General features: G+C 39.1%; 1 protein-coding gene across 11 annotated transcripts in view; it reads left to right on the top strand.

Moving 5' to 3' along the window:
* The window catches only part of CILK1 (ciliogenesis associated kinase 1), a 26,210-nt gene extending 5,728 nt beyond the window's left edge, over positions 1-20,482 (top strand). For 10 of the 11 annotated variants that reach the window (XM_041410642.1, XM_041410638.1, XM_041410641.1 and 7 more), the window contains 12 exons: positions 1,731-1,785; positions 3,245-3,366; positions 4,698-4,777; positions 7,110-7,242; positions 7,670-7,841; positions 8,409-8,576; positions 10,835-11,131; positions 12,189-12,379; positions 12,919-13,073; positions 14,451-14,582; positions 16,306-16,419; positions 16,881-20,482. In XM_041410642.1, coding sequence (XP_041266576.1) covers positions 1,731-1,785; positions 3,245-3,366; positions 4,698-4,777; positions 7,110-7,242; positions 7,670-7,841; positions 8,409-8,576; positions 10,835-11,131; positions 12,189-12,379; positions 12,919-13,073; positions 14,451-14,582; positions 16,306-16,419; positions 16,881-17,035 — 1,774 coding nt within the window. In that variant the 3' untranslated portion in view covers positions 17,036-20,482. Of the gene's footprint in view, positions 1-1,730; positions 1,786-3,244; positions 3,367-4,697; positions 4,778-7,109; positions 7,243-7,669; positions 7,842-8,408; positions 8,577-10,834; positions 11,132-12,188; positions 12,380-12,918; positions 13,074-14,450; positions 14,583-16,305; positions 16,420-16,880 lie in introns of those variants that run through there. The other variant, XR_005953139.1, reaches the window with a different exon arrangement.
* The last annotated feature ends 547 nt before the right edge of the window (positions 20,483-21,029 follow it).

Below are 21,029 nucleotides of genomic sequence, written 5' to 3' on the forward strand. Positions count from 1 at the left end.
AATCCATGCAGCTTCTTAATATGGAGTTGTATTTGGGCAGCATGAAAAAGTTCCTTGTGTGTTCCAAATCCTCAGCAGGAGATAAAAAGGGTGAGATATATGGGCTTATTGTACAACAGCACTCTGCTGCTAGATGCATTAAAATGTGTTTTACGTATTACTTAGAGTATCCTGCAGTGCTGCTTTGGAAATCTGTAGCCCTTTTGCTGCTGCATACATGGAACATATATTTTGTAGTCTAATTTTCAATGGAATATTAATACTGCAGTGATAATTAACACAACTGATCTCATTGTCCGTTGGCTGTATCTTTTATACTCTGATATATTGGGCTTTTCAGCTTAAGATTTTCTTGAAATACCTTGAGAAATTCACTTGATTTTCTCTTCTGCTTCAGCAGTGACTTTAGTTGGTAAATGGCTTATTTTTCCTAGCTATGGTAAGAGACAGCTGTAAAGCATTGCGGGCACCTTCCTGAAATACTGACCATGACAAGGGACAGACTTGTCTAAAGAGCTTTTAGTACAATGCTGTTTTGTATGAGCAGTCAATAGCTGGCTTTAGCAACTTTCTAAATCCCCTCTGCTGAGGGTATTTTGCCTGTATCAGACCTTGCTTAGAAGGTGTTGCTTTAATTTTCAGTTTGCAATATGGGAAAATCTCAGAAAAATCAGAACAAGCCAGAAGTTTTCTCTTACCTTAGGTGTTAATGCTGGTCCTTTGTTAAAAACAGAAGTGGCCTGGTAACTGAGTGCACAAGACAATAACTGCAAAAACATTGCAAAAAAAAAAAAAATCCAGACCCCTTCATGACATGAAGGTCTTGTAGTTCTTAAACTACTCTAATTGTGAGAGCCAATTTCAAACTGGAAACTTGCTACAATAATAAGTAATACTGAATTATCATTAAAGGCAAAGGCTCAGATCTTCAGAGAGTGCTTAACTCCCTCTGAAATCCAGACTCTGCACAGTTGAGTATTTTTGTAAGTTTTAATCTGTCGTCTTCTGTGTGCATCTGTGTGTGAGCCTTCATCCTTTTGGTCCTAAAACATAGAGTTATGTCTCAAAGAACTTAGTGGTAATCAAAATGTGTATGAAGACACAGAACCATCCATTACACACAAATACTGTGTTCAGAGTTGCAATCTGGCTTGGGAGAAAACTGTCACACAGTTTATTTCTGTTAGAGCAGAGTTGCTTATAAGCTTGAAGGGAAAGCAGAATTTGAAAAGCAGTTGGCATGATAGATGTACCTTGCAAGGGAAGGAGAAACATGAGGAGTAGTGGACAAAGGAAAATGTGGAAATACAGCAAAATACTAAAATCACAGAGAAATCAAAAATAGAGAAAAGGGGCAAGGCGAATATGATAAAATTGGAGACCCAGTGAAGTGATTGGATCTTCATTTGATTTGTTTCAAAACTGTCAAAACTACCCCTGTTCTTTTTACAGTTAGACTCTATTCTACCACATTGCTACATCAGAAAGAAAAATAGCATGCCTGGGCTTGTTGGAGGCTCTGAATTATTTTCAGCAAGATATATATACAGAAAAATGCAATCCTGTGTAATAGTAACTGTTATTTGACTGTAATTCTATTTGAGTTCGTATTCTAGTAAATCAGCTTGACTGTATCTTGTCTAGAGATGTAAAGTTTTTTGACAAATGAGCTAGCATCTTCTATTTTCATGGAAGAACTGAATTCATTTTTTTCCTCTCTACTTTTGTAGAATGAAGAGAAAGTTTTATTCCTGGGAGGAGTGCATGAACCTTCGAGAGGTTAAGGTACTTGTTTTGTTCAATGGTTGACTTCAGATTTAGTGATCACTGTCACATTTGGGGGTAACATCAAATTCTTTACAACTCTTGTGTCAAAACACTACTCCCAAAGTGAGATGTACCATATGACATTACAGTTCTGTTTCCTGACTCTGCATTGGAAGGGGGTGTCGGTAGTCTTATAAAAAACACTTACTGAAATTCTGTAGTCTTACAAAAAATATTTAGTTGTAGAGAGCGCTTCCTCCCTGCACTGAGGGGTGTGTGAGTGAGAACTTTCCTGTCACAACACCTGGAGCTGATTGGTGCTTGTTTTTCAGAGCTTGAGAACACATGCCCGTTGTGCAGCATTAGCTTTTGTACGTGCAGTTGTTTCTCTGTAGTTGGCTTGGGGACTGACATACAGCATGAAGTTCTGATGCCAACAAAACATTGGGGTAGGGTGTAGGGGCCTCCTTAATTTATAGTCAGCACTGAAAACATGCAGAAAACCTAGGCCATTTTTCTTACCGTTGACATCAAATACACTGAAAATCTGAAAAAAGAAGCAAGACCCAAATTTGCTAGTTTTAGCTAGGGTAGAGTTAGTTTTCTTTGTAGCAGCTTCTGTGGGTCTTTGTTTTGGATTTCTGACCAAAACAGTCTTGACAACACAGGTATGTTTTAGTTATTGTTGAGCAGTGCCCCTCTGTTTTTCATGCTTCCCTGTCAGTGAGTAGGCTGAAGGTGGGCAAAAGGCTGGGAAGGGACGCAGCCAAGACAGCTGACCAAAGAGACGTGCCATGTGACATTGTGCTGGGCAACAAACGCTGGGAGAGGAAGGAGGAAGCAGGAGACCTTCAGAGTGATGGCATTTGATTCCCAAGTAACCATTATATGTGACAGAGCTGCTGTACTGGAGGTGGCTGAGCACCTGCCTGCCCATGGGAAGCAGTCAATGAATTCCATAGTTTGCTTTGCTTGCATTCTTGACTTTTGCTTTACCCATTAAACTCTGTATCTCAGCCTATGAGTTGTCGCAATTTCTGCCCTTCTGATTATTTTCCCCATCCCACTTGGAGGGCTGAACAAGCTCAACTGCCTGCAAAAGTTAATCCACAATACCAAGGAAGACTTTCCAGGGTTGTTTTTAATCTTGACTCTGACTGATGCCAATGCAGGTGCAAGAAGAGTGTGAATTAGGAAGTTTATTACAGAGAAAATGCTATTGTTTTGGTGCTTACAGTGACAGCAGATAGCTGGCTTTTGAATGAGCAGCACATTAAATTGCTGCATAGACTGTATATGTATGTGGTAATGCTTGGAGATCTGGTCTTTGTTCTCAGAGCTGTCTGATTATTTAAGACGCCAAAGAGTTTTTGAAGTTAATCCTTCCTTAACAGTGAAATAAATTGGGGGTTGGTTTTTTTTCTCCTTCACTATATTAAGACTCTTATAAAATCCTGTTTGTATTTTCTGTTTCTAGTCTTTGAAGAAATTAAACCATGCCAATGTGGTTAAGCTGAAAGAAGTTATCAGGGAAAATGATCATCTGTATTTTGTGTTTGAATACATGAAGGAAAATCTTTATCAGTTAATGAAAGAGAGGTATGTAACAGCATCACCCATCCTCATGTAAATTAATTACTTGTGTAATGTGCTTTTAACACCCTTGATACTGTTCAAAGGACTTTGGATCATTTGTTTAGGCTTGGATCACTATAGCTTAAAGCTGCAGGCTGCAGTAGGAGCTGTGACTGTCACCTTTGAGCATATCTCAGCCAGTCCAGTGAGAGTTTCCAGTGTCTTGTCCCACGTTGGTGTGGTAGGGGAGTAGTGTGTTCTTTTGAGAGGTAGGAGCTGTGGGTTTTTAACAGTCCTCACACTGAGGAGACCTTGGACCTGGAACTTCTGATTTCTATGTAAGTACTCCAGTGGTGCTTTTTTATAAGAGAGTGGTCTCACCACCTCTTATGGCTTCCTCGAATAAATGAATAAATAAAAAGTAGTTGGAACAATAATCAAGAGGTGTCAAATTTTGGATTGCTTCCAGGAATTATTTTTCCTTGCAATTTGAACTGACATGACCAAAGACTGCTTGTTTCATTTGTCAGCATTCTGAATAAAATTTAACTTTTTGATATTTGCTGGAGTGTTAAGAGTCTTAATTTTAGCCTTTGGGCCATGATAACATATACCAGAGGATAACTGAGGGCAAAATTTCCTGCTTTGAATTGTTTCTCTCTATGGACCATAGTGTCAGCCTGGCAGCTGACAAGAATCTTCCTTGATTTAACAAAGTGAGGTTATTGTTACAGTTCATACATATCTATGTGAATGCCACATGAAATACCTTTCTAAGCATAAAAATGCTTACTATGCATGCACAGGTATATAAAACAGTTAACTTAATTGGGCACATATGTATGGATATACATAATTATATATAATTTATATATATATATATATAAAAATTATATATATATATATAGAGAGAGAGAGAGAGAATATGAAATAATGAACTTGGAAGAAATGGTTCAAGTCTATGACAGAAACCAATTATCTTTGGGAATTTCACAGAAATGCTTGATGTCCTACCTTCTTATGAAAGCAAAAAGCCCAGATGTCTCTAAAAGTATGCTTTGCATCACACTCTCTACAGTTTAGCTAGGCCATGAACTTCTTTAACATTGTGTAAGTCAAACCTTTAAGAATGTGATTTATTTCCTTAATTCTTAATTAAATGGCCAGTTTTGTGCCAAGTGACTGTAGAGGAACTAAGAAATTCTTCTGTAACTAGAAAAGAAAGTAGGCAAATACGAAAAGCTGATTAGCAGTTTTATTTGTCATTGCTACCTTTTATCTTTGGTTCATTAGATAGCATAAGCTAATGTATGAATTTAGTCATTAATATTTATTTATTCCCTTTTATTCCACAGAAACAAACTGTTCCCTGAGTCTACAGTTAGGAATATTATGTATCAGATCCTCCAAGGGCTTGCATTTATTCATAAGCATGGTAGGTTACGTTTTAGCTATAAACCTTCTGAATTAGAGACAGATAGTGTTTGTGTAAGTTTTTTGATTAATACACAAGCAATTACATTACTAACTTTAGTAGAAGGAATGATCAAAAGAATGGCTCTGTATGAGAGATTCAGATGACTGAAAACACCTGTATTTTATAGTTGCCTAACACTTCATTCTGGAAGTCTTCTCAGTTCCTTTTCTGTAGACTTCAACTTTTTCAGTCTGGCAGCTGGCCTTTCTCAGACTCGTTGGATGTTAGTGAACACATTCCTTGATAGATTTAAAGGTCCCCTGAGACTGAGAATAAAGAAGAAATTACTTTTTTCTCAAGGTACATGCAGATACCTAAATAAAACATATTTTCTAGAAGATATATTTAAAGTAGTAAAGTCCGAGTGACAAGCAGCTTTCATTGCATGGGCTTTCAACTAATATTTATAAAAATGGTAAAAGCTAAAGCTGATGTACCAGCCAGTAGTAATGAGACCCAGTTAACTAATAAAAAAATCTCAAAACAAACACCTTATTTTAACAAAAGCTTCCTCACTGTTTTTTGCTGGCCTCTGCAATATTATCTGCTAGATACACTGAAGGGTCTGTTGCTGGACAGCTCTCTGGGTTATTGGAAGAGAGCTGACATCAGTGGTCAGAGTCCTGGAAGCGAAATGCTTATAAGGAACAGCATTACAATTCACTTGAAGAACACATTTAACTGTGTTTTACAAAATACTTTCCAGCTAATGACTTTATTCACTCTTCTAATGGGGCTTGGATACTCATCTGAAACCTAACTATAAATTCGAGTCTTTTTAAGTGACATGCATAATATGTAAACACAGAAAAATACTATGATTGATTTGCAAAACTCTAAGCCAGCTTTTTTCAATTAATTGTCAAATGGATCACAGCATTTCAGAACATCTTTTATTGCTATTTAACTTAACTATAGCTGTTAAGACTGAGCAGTTCTATGTCAAAACTGTCTTCTTCACTGACCTGCTACCACACTAGACTTGTATTTCTGCCAAGATGTTGCAAATCTGTAGTTAAGAACACCTGGAAGTGTTTGGCAAGCCCAACAGGCTCATGGTGTAAGAATGAATGTCCCAAGATGCTCTCCACAACAGTTTTGGAAAAAACCACGTTTTTTCCCCTCTATTTCTGCATTCTGCTCCTGTGTTGCATGGAAATGCTTGTCAAGTAAATTTCTTACATTCTTTGTACATTCAAACTCTTAAGCATCTTTTTATATTTGAGTACACAATGGATTACTCTTTCTACAATTTTGTCATTAAATAAATTGCCTCACAAGCATTCTGTTGGTGCATGTCTGTGCAGCAAAATACAGAACTGATTGTACTAAATGCTAAGAACAGCCTTGATTGCTTTCCCTGATTCCTTTCACAAAGAAGCAGTAATTCAGGCTGGCACCAGAATATCCACTCAACATCCCTGGGAAGGAGACAGTCTTCTGGTTAGTAGATACCTACAGCACTGTGTCTGCAGTGCTGTTATACATGAATCTGACAAACAAAAGCTAATCTAGTTATACTGGACAATGTAGACACATCCTATGTCAATGTTTAGTCCATTCTCTGTGGGAACATACTCAAAGCCATGGAAAAGGTAAGCATGTTGGAGTCTCTGGAAAGGAGCTGGGAGAGCTTCAGTTAGGTACTGCAGAGGGAGCTCTATATTGGAACCGTGGTAGGTGCTTGCAAGAAAGAAGCATAAGAGCAAGATTGCTGGGCTAATGGTGGAAGCAAATTTCAGAGACAGTAGTCAGTGATACACCAGCCCTCTTCTCTCATTTGTATTAAAAGAGCTCTTGCCAAACATTTATTCATTATCAGTTTGAGATCCTCTTACGTGGTGCTGAGTAGCTCAGTGCTTGCAGATAGGTTCTCAGATTTAAAAAGAACTTTGAAGTGCAAAAAACCCCCTCTTTTAAATATATACTCTGTTTAAAATAACATCTTATGTAATTGATTGATTACTTCATTGGACAGTTTCCAGTTAGAATGAAACTAGCATTAAAATGGTGGAAATTTTTTTATGTTAGGGAAGTGCCACTTGAAAGAGAGCTGTCTGAATAAGTGCTCTGAATTGTTACAAGATAGCCAGCTTGTGTATACTGTTCTTCACAACCTAACTGAACAGCACTGTACTGATCAGCTCTGCTGATCACATAGGACTTCGATATCTGTGTGCTATTCCAGCTTCAATGCTAAAGAGCTAAAGTGAAACAATCCAGTTGGAAAATAAAGGATACAGCTGTGAGTGACATTGCAATCCACATTAATATTTCATTTGAATTTCAGGGTTCTTTCACAGGGACTTGAAACCTGAAAACCTGCTTTGCATGGGACCAGAACTTGTGAAAATTGCAGATTTTGGTTTAGCCCGAGAAATCCGATCTCGACCTCCTTACACTGATTATGTATCCACAAGATGGTAAGTGCTAGTGCTCACTTATATTGTAGGAACTTGCAGTCAGTGCTTGAAAGTAGCACAGTACTGAATTCGTGCTGATTGTTATACTACTTTTGATGCCTCCTCATTATGAAACTTTTATTAAGCTTCGTGTAATTTGAAAAACTGCAGTTAGTGCAAGATAGTTTACAGATAGCAACAGCAAAGGAAGAGTGTAGTAAGGCAGGTGGGAATGTGCTAGGATTGTTGTGTCAGGAAGGTGTGAGAGAGTTTACAGAAGATTATGTAGTTTTAATCAAAAAAAGAAAGAAAGTCTGTGTACAGAAGAGGAGAGGAGATTTTTAGAGAACGTTTGCTCTTAATAGCAAAGAATGAAGTGGTGAGCAATTTCATGTATGTTTGAATTGTGTTGATTGGTGGGATTTCCTTTTCTTTATTTCCTCTACAGGTACAGGGCTCCTGAAGTACTTCTGAGATCCACCTGCTATAGCTCTCCAATAGATATTTGGGCTGTTGGTTGCATAATGGCAGAAGTTTACACGCTGAGGCCTCTCTTCCCAGGCGCCAGTGAAATTGATACTATATTCAAAATTTGCCAAGTCTTAGGGACGCCAAAAAAGGTAACTGAAGTGATATTCCAGACTGCAGTAATCCTGGAACTGTTCTACAATACACAATGGCATGGTAGCAGTAAGCATAAAATAATAAATTTTCCTCCTTACTGTTAATTTGTGGTATTGATCTCAGAAATAATAAACTATATTAAAACCTATTTTCTGTGCAGTAAGCATTTCTGTACAGTAATTATGCTATACCTGACACATAGAGGAGGAGAAATAGACCCCTGCACAGAAAACAAAGTCCTTAGACTGTGATTTCATTAGGTGGGAATTTAATTTTCTCTTGTACATTGCATAAAAACCTGTGGTTTAAGAGGCTAAAAATTGGGATAATGGCAAGATTCCTATTTCCTGATTCCATTTGTGCCTTTTGACTCTGTCAGATGTACAGCAAGACTCACCTCTCACCAGAGGTTTGGGGTGAAGATTCGTAATGAAATTTTCTATATAAGACTAGAGTAAGCTGGACACAGTCTGTTTGTTACTGGTAGAATATGTGCTAGTGTGCTTAGGCACTGATACTTTACAGCTGAACTTCTTCTGTGTTTGAAAATCTCATTCTTCCAGAACGACTGGCCTGAAGGCTACCAACTTTCAGCTTCCATGAATTTTCGCTGGCCTCAGTGTGTACCTAACAACCTAAAAACTCTCATACCTAATGCTGGCAGTGAAGCAGTGCAGCTCATGAGAGACATGCTGCAGTGGGACCCCAAAAAGCGGCCAACAGCTAGTCAGGTTTGATTTAATTTTCTTTTTGTCTGCTTGTGATTTTTTTCTTTTAATGCAATGAGAAGTCATTTAGCAGTTGCTCAGGGGTGCAGTTCTTAGAAGGAGGAGAATCGAAGAACAGTTTGAGAGACAAAAGAGGGTAATTAAGAGAGAATAATTAATCTTTTGCATGGAACATCAGCTGCTTGGGGTATGTGCTCATTAATCAAAGGTGTGACTGCAGCATGTAAATACACTTGAATTAAGTATAATCCAGTCACTGTGAATAGCAGCAGAGTGAAGGTAGGATGTATGGCGGAAGGCTGTGATGCAGTGTTCATTGTGTTGTGTCACAGAATGACTGGAATCTGGTTCCATCACCTTGCCCTAGGCAGCCTGTGCCAGTGCTCAGTTACTCTCAGAGTTAAAAAGTGTTTCTTGATGTTCAAAAGGAGCTTCCTGTGTTTCAGTTTGTGCCCATTGTCACTGGGCACACCTGAAAAGAGACTCGCTCAATCTACTTTGCACTTTCCCTTCTGGTTTTTTACATACTTTGATAAGATCCTCAATAACCTTCTGTTCTCCAGGCAGAACAGTCCCAGTTCTGTTTTTGCTCATATGTGAGATGCTCCAGGCCCTTAATCACCTTTGTGGCCGTTTGATGGACTCTCTCCACTATGTCTATCTCTTTTCTTCTTCTGGGGAGGCCAAAACTGGATACAGGAGTCCAGGCATGGCCTCACCTGTGCTGAACAGAGAGGAAGGATCACTGCTGGTGACCTGCTGGCAGTGCTTCTGCTCTGGCAGCCCAGGACTTAGTCTTATTTGCAGCAAGGGCATATTTGGTAGCTGTTGCATGTTCAGCTTGGGTGTCTAGCAGGTCCTTCCCTGCAAAGGTGCTTTCCAGGTGGCTGACCTCAGCATGTGGTTACTCCTTCCCAGGACTTGCTATTTAGCCTTGTTAAATTGGTAAGGCTCCTGTCATCCCGTTTCATCAGGCTGCCCAAGTCCTGCAGGGTGGCAGCCCAGCTGACCAGTGTGTCAGCCCTTCCTTCTACTTGTGTCATCAGCAGACTTGCTGAGGGTGCACTCTGCACCACCAGCGACATCGTTAATGGCGGTGTTGGAGCAAAGTATTTGCCTCTGGGGAACAGATACTTCCTGGGCTCCAACCAAGACTTTGTTGCACTGTCTGCCACCCTTTGGGCCTGACCTTTCAGCCAGCTGTTAGTCCACCTTGCTCTCTGTTCCTCCATCCCAGTCTTGCCTGGATAAGGCTTGCTTTTGCTGGGCAGCCTCAGCTTAAGTGCATTGCAGGTATGTTCCAACATCCGGTACATAAGCATTGCCCAAGTCATCAGTATTGCACGTACAGGTGGTGGTAGCTGCTGGTTTTGGGTAGTACTCAACTAATACAATGAGCAGGGCACCTTTTGGAAAACAGATGGGATTCTTGACACTTGACTTCAAGGGCCATAGCTGAATCTTTGTGATTTAACTGGACCTTCAGTACAAATTGCACTTAAAAGCTTGAAATTTAATGAAAACAGTTAAAAAGTGAAATAGATTAAGAACTCTCAAAGGTAATGAAGAATAAAAAACACTGACTGTAACACTATTAAGAGTATTAACAAATGTTTTACAGTGAAGTATAAATAGAGTGAGGAATCCGAAATTTAGAAGCTTTTTGCAGTAAGAAGTCTTTGGGAAGGGAAGATGAGTGTGCCTGAAACAGCAAGATAGATTAATTGCCTTTACTGACAACTTCCTAATTATTTGTAAGGCAGATAAAAGTACTTCTACTAACTAACTTTACTAACTTGTCAGAAGAGGTAGAGGCTGATTTCCATAAGGGTTGTATTTCTTTCGCTTAATTCAGTCTTAGAAATGGAGAATAGAGGAGATGTTTCTGGGGTTATTGAGTTTTGCTGGCTGAATCTGTAATTATGAGAGGGATGTGTTTCACACACACACACGTGAAGAGACAGCATGTAATGAAACATGCCTTTAGATGCCATATACCTGGTTAACTACTTTAATTCTGCAGAACCTTTCCTTCTGTAGTAGTCCACAGAGGATTTGATAATTCAATATCTCTTGAAAATTCCCTACTATTGCAACATTTTTCTGAAGTGGATTTTGCTCAGTAGAATCAGTGTTGAGATATGGATCTTCTGCTGTTTTCTACCCCACAAAAGAAGGAAATTAAATTTGTGCTGACACATAGGACTGGGGTAAATGGAAAACTTCGGTTTTCTAAGCCTAACATCTTTATTACTTTTTAGGCACTTCGATACTCGTACTTCCAGGTTGGGCATGCCCTGGGCATTCAGGAACTGGGAAAACAAAAGGAACTGCATAACAAATTATCTCTGCATATTAAGCCTGTCCCTCCAGCACAGCCCCCTCTGAAACCTCATGCCCGAATTTCATCAAGGTCTTTTCAACAAAGCCAGTCTTCTCAGCACATGGTGTACGCATGTAAGACGGACAACTCTGAAGCTGCGCCCAGTAACTATTTACAGGAGGACAAGTCTAACCAGGTTCTTCTGCCTGCAATACACAATAAGGTTCCTCAGCAGGTAAAGGTCCATCTAGCATAAGATAAGCTTTCTGATATACTGCCTGACTTTTTGTCTTGTGTTTCTTTTTCTTGTTCTCTTTCAAGGTTCTTGTACTTCACTAAAAGGACAGTGAGTGGAACTAAAAAATGGTTCCAACTGCTAGAAACTGGAACTTCCTCTATTGAAATCTAAATCCAGTTGCTGTAAAACAAGCAAGTCAGTTTCTTGTTTTAGAGCCATTTTGTGGTACCCTTTACACCTGCACCACTTACAGGATGACACTGATTTCATACGAATGTATAGTGTTCAAAATATTAACGGGATTGATGCCAGAGATAAAAGTATGAAGCTAAATAGTATTGAAATGAGGGAAAGGAGACTACTGCCTTCATCCATTTAAGGCATCCAATTTATTGACTGGGAGTCCCTTTGGTCATCCATACTGGACATGGAAACCAACAGATTCTTCTTTCAGCATGAGAATGTACCCTTTCTGTCTTCTAATGAGGAGACTGGATTCACAAAATAGGTGATGAGAGCAGACAGTGTGAATGCTGCTGCTACAGAGTCAGTCATAAGCAGGGTCTGTACTGACCAGTGTCATACAAAGTCAAAATGTACTGCTGAGTCTAAATGACTGAAGAGACACAAACTTGTGCCTGTGCTGTCCTGCAAGAGAAAAAAAAAATGTCAATAGACATAGGCTTGTGGAAACATAAGTGTTCATGCAGTTTTATATTCCCAGCATGGGTCTAGAAGTAAAAATTGAGCATAAGGTAATCGTTTGGGAGGTGCATACTGGAACATGAACAGAATTGGAATTGAGACCCAAGAAATTTCTTCTTCTGTAGGTTCAAGATGCTATTGGACAGGACAAAATGCAGAAGATAGAGAATAATATCAGCAGGCTACAGATTGTGTTCTTAGCATGTTTAATGGAAGTTGAAGATTGTGTTGTTACAGCCCTACTACCATTATTACTCTTTGAGGTAGAGGAAAAAAAGTCTTCTTTGTTCCTGTCACCTAGATTGTGGTCTAAGCCTGTGGGTTTGTTTCTTTTCAATCTTTATAACAGAAAACATCTGCTGGGTCTGAGAATATAAATGGTGAACTTAAACCAAAACCTAGGCGAAGATGGGGACATCTTCCCAGGACAGTTAAGAGTTCTGAAGACTGGGATGATTTGGAAGACCTTGATTTCAGCTCTTCCATCATGAGAATGGACTTGAAAAGCAAGAAGAGGCAGAATGATGAAACTCTTTGTAGGTAAGGGGTTTTTTATGTGTATGTGCTATTTGGTCTATTTCTTTGCTCCTTTCCTCTTTCTTAGTAATGTTGCTCTTCATGCTTTCTTTGTATCTAGAAATGTATATCTATACAATTTTGTGGTTTTTTTTTTTTCCACTGAAAATTATAAATGGCTTAAGTCTCCCCAAGTTAATTTTTTAATATATACTTTCGATTTTACATGTGGACCATTTTGACATATTCCATGCATATAAACTGTTTTGGACGAGTCTAAGCTACAGTTTCCATGGATAATAGTATACAGAAGAGAGAAACTTACTGAGTGCTTTATAAAAACTTTAAAAGCAGTATATAAGGAAGCTAGAAGCATAAATCTGATTTTCAGGGACACTTGCATGATTCGGATTGATAATATTCCCCGTTGCCTGTGTGTTTATGGTGTAGCAAACACATTACAAGAAAATGATTCCTGGAGATGGGGTGTAGGTGAAAAAGTCAGCTGTGAATATACATGTGCTGTAAGAATTGGACTATACATACCAATTTTTGAATTGCAGATTTGAAAGCATTTTGGACCTGAAGCCTTTGGATGCTGTAGGCTCTGGCAGCAGTGCACGAACTTCCCATGCGACCTTTTTGCGGCAGGACACTCCTACACTGCGAGTTTCTGCAGCAAAGCAACACTACTTAAACCATTCTAGGTATCGACCTGGTTAGTAAAGTACTTTCCTTTTCTTCCTGCACATCCAACAGGACTGTTAAATAGTCATTGGTTAATTAGCTCTTACCCTTTGAACTTGTGGAGGGGGTGGCTACTGCTCAAAGAACACGAGGACAGAAAGAGCTTATAGTGTAGATGGCCATGACGCAAACTACATTCTGGTAGTCTAGCAGTAGAAACAAGGGGACAGGACTGTTGGTACTTCTTCCTCCTGATGGATACTTTATACTTGGAAATGAGTTAGAAAATGTCTTAAGTATTATGTGCCAATATATATTGTATATGTGCCAAACTATTGCCTGTCTACCTAAAAAGTATAAGACTGGTCTTCTGAACTGGAAAAGAAAGTGCCGTGTGTTTACCTCATGAGCGTACAGTATCATGAACAACAGGCAAACTAGTAGTGGGAATGTGCTTTGCTGTAGTTTGGAGTTAAGTAAAATGCAGATCTGTGTCTCTGTAGAGAATCACGTGCCTGTCTTCATGATAACCTCTGCTATACTGACACCAGTGCTGAGGCAGGATGAAGTACAGGAGGCAGACAGCTTGTCTGCCAGTATATAAAATGAGATGAATATGAGTATATTCTTTCTCATAATTTCTGTTCATAAAGGTAGTGTTAGCTGTTTATTCATTTGTAGTACTGCTTCTTCAAAATTAATTAAGCAAACTAGAAGGTATTGTGACAGCAAACTCATTTTTTTTTCCTGAAATAATAATTGACTTCAAAATGTCTCACTTAGATAGGGTTTTGGTAGCTAAAACTTGTTTTACTAGAGAAGATTGTCAAACACATTGATTCCAATACTGCTTTAGCCATATCATAAATTGTGAGTGCATCTTTGAATGTTTGGCACCCTGCTTAAATATGGGAGCTATATTAAATACAAATAATAGGTGTCATCTGAACTGTAGTGCAAACTGTTTGCATAATCTTAGGTTTCAGTAGAGACAAAGAAGAGTACAGTACTATGAGAAATGTAATTGCCATTATTGCCTCTCGAGTTACAATAAAATCTGTGCTTTTATTGGAAGCACAGATTTCATGTACATAGCAAGGTTCACTTTCTGTGACATAAGAACATTTGTGGCCTTGAGGTAAGGACCCTGTCCTGTGATATAAGCAGCCATTGATGCTAGTGGAACTACTTACGTTGTGATGTCTGCAGGATTAGGGTCTGTGGCTAGTTCCAGCATTCCTGTATTATGAGAGGATGGAGAGTGACTCAGAGAGTTATGGAGAGGGGAGAGGTTTTGGCTAAGTTGAACCAGACATCTGCTCTAAGATTGTGCATCAGGTGGAATGAATGTGGGCCTGTATGGCAACAGGGATTTTAGTGAAGTAATCTTTGCATTTTTGCAATATAGGAATAAGCACCAGGAACAGCATAGTCTCCACTTCAAACAAAGAATCTGTTCCATCTAATCACTGGCCCAGTTCCAGTTTGTCTGGGAAAATCTCTGGTTTGGAAGGAAGTACTACCAACAGGATGAATTCAGGTAAGAAGGTGTGCTTAAGACTCTGAGAAATGATAATAAGTGATGTCTGTGCAATTCCCCACTGGTGTATTTTAGAGTCATCCGTTTCCAGAATGTTGTCAGCTCTGAAGACGCCTGCTTACCCTGTCAGTTCTTTGTGTTAAAATCGATTATGAGCTCTCTTCTTTGGGAGACTGCCTTAAACTGAAACATAGTAATTTCTTCTGATGAATCCTCACTAGTCTGAAGTACCCCATGCATAGAACGCTGGACGTCTTAGTTCATCCTGAAATACTTCATCCTACTTTCACTTTCTTTAAGTCATGTTTTCTCGTTTCCAAGCTGTTTTAGTACACCTGGCACATAAATGGCTGTCATTACACGAGGAAGCTGGTATAAATTGAACTAGTCATACACACCACTCTTATTACATGAATTAAGCAAAGAAAATCTATCATTGTGTCTTTCAATTGATGTTGTTTAAAATAATGTAGTAATTACAGTTTGAAAATTCCGACAAAAAGCAAAACTCTTCAGTCTTTCTTCTTCAGTTTTTTTTTGGCATTTGGTATTTCAGGTATTCAATCACTGTTGGTTGAGTTGAAGTAATTAATTTGTAGGTTTTTACATTAGTTTTTTATCAGATATAACATGTTAATAACATGCTGATGTTTTTAGATTGCATCTCTGTATTTCCTCTCTAAACCGTGGCTTCAGGTTTTCATGTGATACAGTTCTGCAGTGCCATATTTCTTTTGCATATGTTGTTTTGAAAGTGTTTTATTGCCAAAGTTTGTGTTGAATCTTGGCCCAAAGAAGCATTTTGGGCCTCTAGAAACTCAGGTTAAAAGAAACCAAAACAACAACTTAAAAAGTTTTGGATGTAATTTAATCAGAAAATCTCTCTTTAAAGATTCAAGATGGGAGAACAGTGTAAATAGCTAAACTACATGGGAACCTTTATATACATATCATGTCTCCTTCCTGGCTCTTTTACAAGCTTTTGCTTCTTTTGTAGCAGCACAGGATGTTTTTTCTTTTTTTTATTTATTACCATCATTTCCCACAATAGGCTTTGCCACTGCTCTAGTACAGCATAGGCACATGTGTGATGGCCCTGCTCTGTGCATGATATCTTGTTTAGTGGCCTTCTGTGCTATAACTCTGGACTGTTTTGTTCCATTTCTATGGCTTATCCTACAGATCAGTCAAATCTGTTCCTGCTCATCTCAGGGACAAGTTGTGTAGCTGGCTTTCAACATTTGAAATGTGAATCTGTACCACATTAAGTTGTGCTCTCACAGGCTTCACTAAGAGCTTTGTGTAGCACCAAAGCCGCAGACTCACTACATAGAAACCATGAGTCAATATATCCTTAGCACATAGTTGCTGAAAGTCAAGCAAGATAATTCCAATTGAAATGCTGAGTTTTGAAAGCTTTGAGGAACCTTGAAAAAGCTGAGATGTCAGAGAGAACTGCCATTCTCTCTGACAGGTACAATTTGTACATGTTTTCCATTCATCTCTAATACAGTCTGATGCTGACAGTCTCCTGAATACAGGAGGTGTATATATAGGAGCTGTGGATTTCAAGTGCCTTCAATTAAGTTCTTGTTTTGGTCAGTCCATGATCAGGCATGGTCTTGAAAATGGTCCTTCAGGGCACATACAAAGACATCTTGTGTCTCCTGTTGACAGTATGGGAGATCCATTGTATTCAAGTGTTCCTTGCCATTTCTTTCAGGGCCCATAGGATCAAGTGGTCCAACGAATGCTTATGTCCCTTCATTTCTGAAGAAGGAAGTAGGTTCTGCTGGGCAGAGGGTTCAGTTAGCACCAGCTGTGGACCCACCTTCCGGTAAGTCTAGTACTAAAGTTCTCTTGGTCCCTTGGTCAGTACTCCAGTAATGCTGTATGTATGCAGCACTGAACTACTTATCTTTGTTTTATTTTATTTGTCAGTATATGAGTGACTGGAAGTATTGTTTGTAACCTTGCAGAACTTCATATGGAGGAGGATTTGGTTTGTGTTTACTTTTGTTTCTTAAATATGTAGGTTTATCTACAGCGTATTTCAATGGGACCTATAGGTTGGTGTGAGAGCTGGCACAGAATTCACACTTGCCAAATCAGTGATGTAAATACTCTGTGTCTGCAAGGTTTTAGGGATTGGGTCTGCTGTTGTTTCACGTCAGCAAACTTTGTTAAAAAAGGAAACTAACCTCCTGAAGAAGTAAGGATCTGGACCTGCACCCAGTTGTTGTTCCGTATGAACAGCTGTCACTGAACCTTTATATCAAAGCATTTTTTGTCCTTTAGATTTTGCGTCTGTGACATCAGTCAGACCCCTTCTTGGATGGCCGTCGTTCAGTTCGCCTACCAAAAGCTCGCCGCGGTTAATGCCTCTCCCTCCGGCAGCGGAGCCGATCCACGGGCGCGTTGACTGGTCTGCGAAGTACGGCGCTCACCGGTGACCTGGGAAGTGCCCTCTGAGCAGTGTGTGCATCCCCGAAACGGTGTCCGGTGTGGGACCATTCATACTGGTTTATATGCCTGTACATTTAAAAGGAACATACCTTCCATGAATGAGACATTTTGAAGAGTTTTTTAACTTCTTTGCATTAATCTGAATGCAATCTTGTACCTTTTTGTAAAAAAATGTTTTGTTATATACTTGGGTCCAGTTATTTTCATAAAAGTGATGCATTTTGTATATAAGGCTTAGGGTATTAGGCATTTTTATACAGTAAATTTTTATAATGAACTTCAAAAAAATTTAAATTTTTTATTAGACTCAACTTTTTTATAGAAGTGGATTAAAAAAAACCATGGTGCAATATTGCAGTGAAGGAGAAGTACTGAGGAAGGGGCATTCATTAGACATTTTCTGAAGTTTTATGTGCTAATTGAGGCTGTGTAAATTCAAGTGATGCCATGTCTCAGTGCCACACTTCTGTTGTCCTATGCTTTTTGCTTCATACTGACATCAGAGGAGTGAGCGACTTAACAGTCTAAACTCCTTCACAGTCACAGTTACTGAGAGACTGCTAAAAGATATTGGGAGGCACCTTTTTTAAATTTATTTTTGCCTTTGAAAGGTTTGTTGTTGGACTGCTATTCAAATTTTACCAAATCTTACTCTTGTTTGGTGAAGGGTAAATTCTCTTCTGTAGATCCATTTTCTGATGCAGTCTTCCTTTTTCCTGCTTAAAAGTTGTTCGTTGGCATTGTTCACTATGAAATAGAATGTGGACCTACCTCTGTTAAATTCCTGTAAATGGTCTAATGATTTCTAAAGAGAAAAAAGAGATTCTGTTTCTTCTTTTTCTTTTGTTGCAAATGTAAGAGCTGAAGCTATATTAAAGAACGTATTAACAATAAATTAATGGAGCTAAGAAAACTGGTTTCAGAGTAACAAAATATTAATGATATGCCAGCAACATAGTTTAAGGAAACAAGATCTATGCAGCTGACTTATTTTTCACAACTGTTTTAAATCACTGCAGTTCTAGATCACTTAAGGAAAAAAAAACAAAACAACCCAGAGGAAATGAGTCAGTCTAACCTTACTTAGGTTTATACTCAGTTCTTTTTCACTCAATGCATCTTCTTTTACAATGGGAAGAATATGTCAACTTCCATAAATTAGGCCCAGAGGCTCTACAGGAAAAAATGGGATCTTTTGTGGTCCTGTTAAGAAAATGTTGTAAAACTGTGGTTGATTTCACTGAAATTGATACAGTTCTTTGAAGAGCAATTTAACTCAGTTTATGAGAGTGTGATTTATATCAAGGTATAGAGAAAAGAATGTATCCCCATAATCTGGTTTACTTCTACTCTGGAAAGAAGTGCCAGAGTCCAGCCATCAGCAGAAGATTCTTCTAGAGCACAGTCAGCATTTGTCTGTTCTGCACCTCCTTCTACAGAAGAAAGATAAAACTGTTCAGTGCTGTGGGAGAAAACCTTCCATAGCTGTGTTCTGGAGCAGTGCTGCCAAAGCTGAAGTGTGCTGAGAAAATGCATCTCTCTGCAGGAGTGTGCAGAAATGCTTATCTTTCTGAGTTCATTTTGTGATCAGCTCAGGAAAATAGTTTATTTATGAGACTTAAATCCAGCCTAAAGGGATCAGAGCAGGTGCAGTTCTCAGCTTCCAGCCATGTCACAGGAACTGAAATAGCTTGTGTGTCAGTGAGATCCTCTCCATGGAATCTGCCAGCACACACAAGGGGCAGCTGCTGTGGTCTTGAGACTGAGAAGAGATTCTCTGGCCTTTTTGGTGCTTCCCATGGTGAACGTGTGGGATTTTGAGGAAACTGTACCCTAGGGTAGGCTGCTGGCTCAGTGCTACAGGGGGAACCACAGGGAGCACTGGTCACTGTTTGCTTCTGTAGGCTCAGCCCACAGTGAGACAGTACAAGACAAGAGAGAGCAAAAGTGTGCATGAAAGACTTACACATGCCAAAGACATCTTGTATGTCCTGCTTCCCTGTTATCTGGGCATAGCAAGTATTAACTCCAAACCATACCTAACTGCTTCCACAGCAGTGATGCCAATGCTTGGTAGTAAAGTAAAACAGCCATTTGATTTCTGAAGCGCACACTGATGGGTGTCTGTGGATTAGTGGAAAGGGAAATATGTATATTTGTGATAGAACTGGAAAGGTAGTTGTTTCTCTTGGAAATAAATACCTGTATTTATGTCTACATAAAATTTAATTTATTTCATCATCAGTTAATTTGTCTCAAGAAGGAACACCCTGAACCTATCCCAGTATCCCTAGGCCTAAGTAGGCTATTTAAGTAGTCTGGTCTTAGTTCCTATGAGTGGAAGGAGACAAGTCATGAGAACAGGCAGCTGAGGCTTGGATTCATCATACCTAAGTGTGAGCTCCTTTGTTGTGAGGTGACTCACCCTTGGTGAGTGAGAATCATGTCAAAAGAAATCTGTCTCATTTGAGAGCATACTAACATTCTGGAGATAGCTGAGGCTCTCCACTGAGGAGGGGGACAACTCTGTGAGGTTCAAGTAACACAGGATGAACCTGAACCTGGCCTGTAGTCTCTGAACCTTTATCAGACTGTCAGTGATTCTTTTGACTATAGCATTCAGGCTTTAGTCTGTCCAGTCAAAAGATTAGAAAAGTAAGTTGTACTTATAATTTTCTTTTTTTTATATCTCCTCCTTTCCTAAGTTAAACCCTTTATTTTTGGGGAAAAAGCTAATAATCTTAACATTGTGAATCACAGCTAGTTTTAACTTAGTGAGAGAAAATTATCTAGATGTAATGGCTGTATCCTTTACTCAAGCACATTCTTACTGAAGCTGGAAAAGTTCTTTTTGAGCAGGATGGAGTTTATGTATTTTACCATGCTGTCTCTGTGCAATACAGATATGGAAAAGATGGAGGTCTTTCTATACTGAAATCTGGACAAGCAGCATATCTGAGAATTTATGATATGTAACCTACTACTTTGTGCTTTAATATTTAGCAGCATCTTTGTGGAAAACGTTTTTAGAATTGTACTGTTTACATTTTCTCAGGTTTAGGCATAACATGTAAAAATAAAGGAGTCTTTGACAGTGGATTCATTTACCTCTGTAATGCAGATTTTCCAAAAAGTAGTGTGTAAGTGCCATGATGTTAACAAGAAGGAAAAAAAAAAAAAGCCAGAAAGTCCATGGTGTTCCTGTATCTGATATGGCTGTTGATATGAGCAGGATGTTCCATAATGTGAGGAGGAAAACATGTACTGAAAAAACATTTTAGAACTTAATATGGAAGGAGGGTGTGGAATTGTCAGGTGTGGAGAAATAATGGTTCTTGTTTATTCAGTGTTTTTGTTCAGAAACATTCTAAATGCTTGTTTCATTCTTTCTGTGCAAATGTCCTGCCCAGAATAAAGTTGTCCTTGAGGAAGCACTGACTGACTGACTTGCTTGCTTTTTTATTCAGTTTTTAATGAAAGCACTTTGGTTTGTTTTTCGTTTGATTGGGGTTTTTTATTAGTTGGGGTTTGGGTTTTTTTTAACAAGCTGCCTTGGAGGGACACTGCACATTCACTGGCCACATGGTTTGAGTCTAAGCCTGTAATTTCTGCAATACGCTGTGAGCTCCCTGTAAAACTGATCACTTAGTTTTCCTTGGCTGTCAGCTCTTCTGAACCTACCTGCAAGACTGAATTATAATATGCATAACCCTTCAGGAGGACAGGCAGCTGAACTAGATTGTTGTGGGTCCCTTTCCAAGGGAAGTTATTCTGTTCTGTTCCTGTTCTATCGTTCTGTCTTGTGTCACCTCTTTAGCCTTCTCCCCTGGCTTTCAAGGCAGTAGAAGCTGAAGATAGTTTATACCTTACAAGCCCAGTGCTCTTGTTAGCTGTTGGGCTGACAAGCACTTGCACAGGTGAAGAACACATTTACGTGGGGAAAAATACATTTACGTTTCCAAGGATTCCAGTTTTACCTGG

The sequence above is a fragment of the Onychostruthus taczanowskii genome, unplaced genomic scaffold, assembly GCF_017590055.1.
Source record: "Onychostruthus taczanowskii isolate IOZ18803 unplaced genomic scaffold, ASM1759005v1 scaffold33, whole genome shotgun sequence".
Lineage (NCBI taxonomy): Eukaryota > Metazoa > Chordata > Aves > Passeriformes > Passeridae > Onychostruthus > Onychostruthus taczanowskii.